The 5,346-nt window shown below is 31.9% G+C and overlaps 1 protein-coding gene across 1 annotated transcript; it reads right to left on the reverse strand.

The window, feature by feature from the left end:
• Positions 1–246: 246 nt before the first annotated feature.
• On the reverse strand, positions 247–3,299 carry LOC108750473. The gene is made up of 6 exons (XM_018489929.1): positions 3,161–3,299; positions 2,660–2,968; positions 2,039–2,461; positions 1,310–1,817; positions 576–989; positions 247–471 (listed from the first exon to the last, which is right to left on the reverse strand). The coding sequence occupies exons 1-6, from the start codon at positions 3,173–3,175 to the stop codon at positions 257–259; spliced, it is 1,884 nt and encodes a 627-aa protein (XP_018345431.1). The 5' UTR covers positions 3,176–3,299; the 3' UTR covers positions 247–256.
• Between the last annotated feature and the right edge of the window lie 2,047 nt (positions 3,300–5,346).

Genomic DNA, 5,346 nt, shown 5'->3' on the forward strand with positions numbered 1-5,346 from the left:
AATTTAGATATTGTATTTAGTACCCTATTAAAAGCAAAAATTAATGTTTGATAAGTTTTTGCAAAATTACATTTATTATAGTCTATCACATATTTCACGGTGTGAAATATGTAATATAGTATTATAAAGAGATTCTAGAATTTTTTTCAATTATTTATTACAGAACAATATAATATACATTTTTTCAATTCTTTGATTTATTTTTTATTGTTTTCTACGTTAATTTTTATTTCTTGTATTTTTTCGTTTTTTTATTTTACTTTTTACTCTTTTTTTGTGTAGGTTTGACGGTTTTTAATTTCTTTTCCTTCAATGTTAATAGTGTCGTTTCTGGATATTCTTCCAAATAAAATGATTTTAACAGTTTTTGATCGACAGTTTTATGCAGCCCCTCGAATGCATTCATTATCTCATCGATAAGCGATGTAGAAAGCTTTAGCTTGAAATTCTGCACTAACCGTATAAATTTTTCTACAAGAATGAAGAAATCTGTTTATTTTCTTAAAATACGAACGATTTTTCATAAATTTGGAGAAAACTAAGAAAAAATCTGTAATAAATTCGCGCGAACATGCCTCGTGATGTTAGTTTGTCATTCAACGATATCACAAATTGGCCGAAGTCGCGTCGTTTTCTCTTTTGTTTCGGTAGCATTGCCTCGTAATTCGCTCTCTTCAAAAGTATTCTTCTAACATTTGGTCCAACGAGCTGATAATTGCTTAAAATACCGCCTAATTTGATTGTAACCCATGGTCTGAATTTTTCAATTATCTCCAAATCATTGAGAATATCCTTATTTGCCCAAATGTTCTCTAAATCCAAAAGACGTAACGCACTATTGCTCGATAGATCTGGCGTAATTGCGTGAACCAAAGTAGAAGCACCTTGTGCTCTCAAAGGGTTGTTTCCCAGTTGTAATTCTTGGAGCGTATTATTTTTCGATAGACCTTTTGCTATAATTTCAGCATCTGTTTCGGTAAATCTATTCCCTTTAAATCGCAAAAAAAATCTTTTAAGAAAAGAATACGTGCTTTTGGGATTTATTTCCTCCGAGAAAATATTTCAAGTGACTGCTAGATATTCATATTTTATGACACTTTATTTCATTTTTTATTATATAATGAAATTTATAAATAATGAATGTTGAAAAAATTGAGCTATTCTTAAAAAAAAAAAGTAAAGAAGATTATTTTTGATAAAAGATTCTTTTTTGTCTACTTGACGATTTTTAATTTTAATTTTTTTTATAATTGTGTACGTAGAAACATTAATATAAATATGCATTCTTAAAAATCTGATATATATTTACAACTTAAGTTCAGCTTCTCAATGTTCCGCGAGCGTGATAATAGGTTGTAAAGATGAGGCACACATTCTTGTTCAAGTGCGTTCCAAGATAAATTCAGGGAACGCAGCGTCTCATTTTTCTTGAGCCCATCGTCCAGAGCTTTCCAGATTTTTTCCTTGTACAGAGAGTTCCAAGATAAGTTTAGATGCGTCAAGCTTATGGAGTCCGAGAGCAAATTCTTCAGACTTTCTGAACATGTCTCGTCCAGATGATTGTCGGATAGATCAACACTCTCTAAATCTTGATTATCAGATAATGCAGACGCGATGTATTCGAAGCCTTCATTGCCGATGTCGCAACTGCTGAGATCGAGTATCTTCAGGATTGTGTTCTTCGAGATCGCGTCATACAATTTTTGTGCACCATTCGTACCAATTCGGCAACCCGATAGTGATAAATCGATTATCGTGTTGTTTCTAAGTAATAAATCATTTAGATATCTGCACGCATTCGCGGATAGTTTATTATCCTATAATAAAAAATATAAAAAATAGTTAATTGGAAAAAAAATTTTATTGATCAACGCGCAAAGTGAACATTTGCATCATAGAGCAAAAAATTCAAGTTTAGTTTTAATCCGTAGACAGTTTTCAAACAAATAATCATTTTCATGGTATTTTAAGATATTTAGGATTCTTTTATTTAGGATTTTATACAATCCATATAAATTGTTACTTAAGCTTGTTGTACCTTCAAATCCAGTTTTTGTACAAAAGTGTTGTCGACCAAAGCCTCACAGATCGCTCTCATTATTGGTGACTTAAGTCCATAATAACGCAGATTTAATTTATCTGTTAAGAGCATATCCTTCATCGAACCAATCGATCTCAAACCGTTACGTTTTACTATGTCATAGAATTTCTGCACACCATCCGCGCTGTAAATCGGCGGGTTTTCACGTAACAGCCAGAAAGCTGGTAGCAACCCGGGATCGTTCGGAACCTGGTACACCGTATACGGATTCACTAATTTCAGCTGAGAATCGCTGATATCTATCTTGCGTAAACATGGATGAATCGAACTTTCAGTGGATACTCCGTCACTTATAATATCTTCATCTTCTGGCGTGATCAGTGTTTCTTCAGATGCATCGTCATCTTTCTTCTGTTTAACCTACCTTTTATATCACAGCGCTTGACTAGAGATTTACTCAAAATTAAAGACAGATCGGTCCTGTCATTTATTCGTGTTGTGGTAGCTTAATTATTTAGAATGACATACATATCTAATAAAATTGAATTGCGAACATCGAAATACAGGACATTCTGTATATTGAAATAATAAGCTACCAAGTTACCATGCTCAAGTTACACGGATCAGTTGTTGCAGCTGTTTCGTCTTCTCTTCAGTCTCGACCGCCAATTCCTTTGTCTGTTTTGCTTCAAATTCCTTCATAAAATCAGCAAATATGTCAGTCTTATCGATTATTTCTGGTTCCGCTTTGATATCTTCTCTTTCCTCTTCCATAACTTCAGATTTGTCTTCTGACTCCATTTTGATGTCTTCCTTTTCCTCTTCCTTTTCTTTCTCCACGGTTTCAGTGTCATCTTTATCATAATTGGTCCACGCTATTTCTTTCTCTTGCAATGCCTCGGCAACATCTTCGATGTCTACCAATTTCTGAATGATGTTTGCGAAATTTATATAAGGTTATTTGTGATTATATCTTAATCATTATCGTTAATTCGACATCACATATGATTTTATTTTAAACATAAAATATATGAAAATTATTCGAATATATTTATTCTTTCAGTTGTGAAAAAGAAAGTATATCGGAACATTGTAGAAATCACATTATTGCTTAAATACTTGTGTGAGATCCATATTTATGGGTGATATACTTATTATTTCTTCAATGAACTTGATAATATAATGAAAATTTGTATAAATATAAACATCATTATATCAAAATATACATAACATGATTCTTAAATTTACAACACTTCGTTGCGTGAAATTAGCTGCAGATTTATGGAAATTAAATGACACGTTGCATAATTATAATATTAAAACAAATGTAATATTTAATTAAATAATATAATAAATTTTTTGTCTTTGGAACAATACTTAAGTTTATATAAATAAATGTATTTTACAAGTAATAAAAGGTATAGGATAACTCCAGCAAATATGCCGCGCTGAGATTTACGCCGCAGAAGTCAGAAAAAATAGAAAGAGTGGGGATAATTTTCAGGCAACTACTTTGTTATACCCTTATGTTATATTAGTATTATATTATGATTTCAGCTTCTTACTGTTAATATTAATGAAATTATTGTGAGTTGAATCGATTTGTCACTGTATATAATAAGTAACGTCATCATAAATTATAATCTACATAAAATGATTACTGTAGGGCGTATAAAAGACTTAGTGGTTATTTCGTAATACATACGTCTAGTGGAATAGTAAAGCATGTTGTATAGCAAAATATAAGTGCTTTGCTTTCGTATTCTTTGTTTAGTTTATTGTCTTGTATATCCCACCTATTTGGGATATACGGCATTTTTGGCGAGCGGGATTTATCCTCGAGGCATACAAAATGCGCAGATTGAATTCAGTGCAATAAACGCCTATAAAATATGTACCTCATGTCATAACACTTATAATATATGTAGGAAGATTGTAATTATTATTTATTATTTCATATACATATTTACTATTTTCTTATTCCTTAATAAAACTTTATAAATACATTTTATAAGTTATTGTGTCATTTTACGTCTTATACATATATGCATTATTTATAAATTTTTCATGAGCCGTACATACTCCTCCTCTACTCCTATGAGTAGCCATATATCCCACCCTTATGGGATATACGGCAAAAATGCAAGGGTTTCAAAAAAAGGGTTTTATTTTTTAATATGAAAAATAAATATTTCGGATTTCTAATATTTTTTTCATAATAGTAGACAGTACAAAGTTTTTACTGATATAATTCGTTTATTTTAAACATAGTAAATAATACTTAATAAATTAAGTTTTTGATAGGTGCGGCGTATATACCGGAGTTACCCTAAGCTATTGCGGCGATCGGCGGCTACTATCGTGTTTCACACGAGCCAAATCGTTTATCGCGCATGATTCATCTACCGGGTATTTGTCAAGTGGCTCTTCTGGTCCATTGTATTGTAATTTCGGTAGATCATTCATTCAACGGTACGTGCTTCGTGCACGAGAGGATCCGTCCCGTCTCGTCGCGGCAACGAGTCCCGCCAAGCGCTTTGTTAATCTCGGCCGCGCTTTCGATGGTAATGGCATCGGTATTATCTCTAATGAAACAATCGTGATGGGCCATTGAAATCGGCGCCGCTGATAAAATCCGCCGCCCGTATCTCTATCTCTGAAGAGAAGCAAATAAATTTATGACTTCTTAATTGGCTAGCGAACAATGAAGATAATTCGATAATTCCAACAGCTTCATCATAACTTTTTCTCATCTTTATAAAAATAACAAAAAATATATAAAATGGCTCTTGATTAAATGTAAAAAATATTGTAATATTTTTTACCGGAAGAAGTTATTGCGAGAATATATATAATTTTGTTCTTTCACGTTTTACTATTCTCTTTCAGTGATTTCAATGCCGGGAATGCTTATGCGAACGTTATCGTCGACGCATTGACGCAAAGGTATAATAAATCGTAAACTTAATGTCGAATGGTTGTACTTTTTATTGAAATCCTTCACATCGTCATAAACCTATGTGGGGGAAGAGTGAGAAGAGGGAACTTATATACACGCATTCGTTTGCACATTTCTCGATATCAAACACGAATAATCACAACGTGGATGCTTCTTAATTAATTGTTTATCATCAATTAGACCAAAAGCATTAGTGTGCTAGATTTTTAATGCAATCGTTCGCTTTGAAGACGACGAGTGAACAAAAAATTGTATGACAATGATCAACTATTGCTTATGATCTAAAAATAATTAATACGAGATAATAAAATAAAAATAATATAATATATAAAATAATATATAATAT

Source organism: Trachymyrmex septentrionalis, unplaced genomic scaffold (assembly GCF_001594115.1).
Source record: "Trachymyrmex septentrionalis isolate Tsep2-gDNA-1 unplaced genomic scaffold, Tsep1.0 scaffold37, whole genome shotgun sequence".
Lineage (NCBI taxonomy): Eukaryota > Metazoa > Arthropoda > Insecta > Hymenoptera > Formicidae > Trachymyrmex > Trachymyrmex septentrionalis.

What these genes read in the sequence shown, in the direction of transcription:
- LOC108750473 (XM_018489929.1), bottom strand. An exon ending in AGCTGCAACAACTGATCCGT is followed by an intron (nt 2,462 to 2,659) that starts GTAACTTGAGCA and finishes TATAAAAGGTAG; the next exon opens with GTTAAACAGAAGAAAGATGA. An exon ending in TGAGAAGCTGAACTTAAGTT is followed by an intron (nt 990 to 1,309) that starts GTAAATATATAT and finishes TGCGATTTAAAG; the next exon opens with GGAATAGATTTACCGAAACA.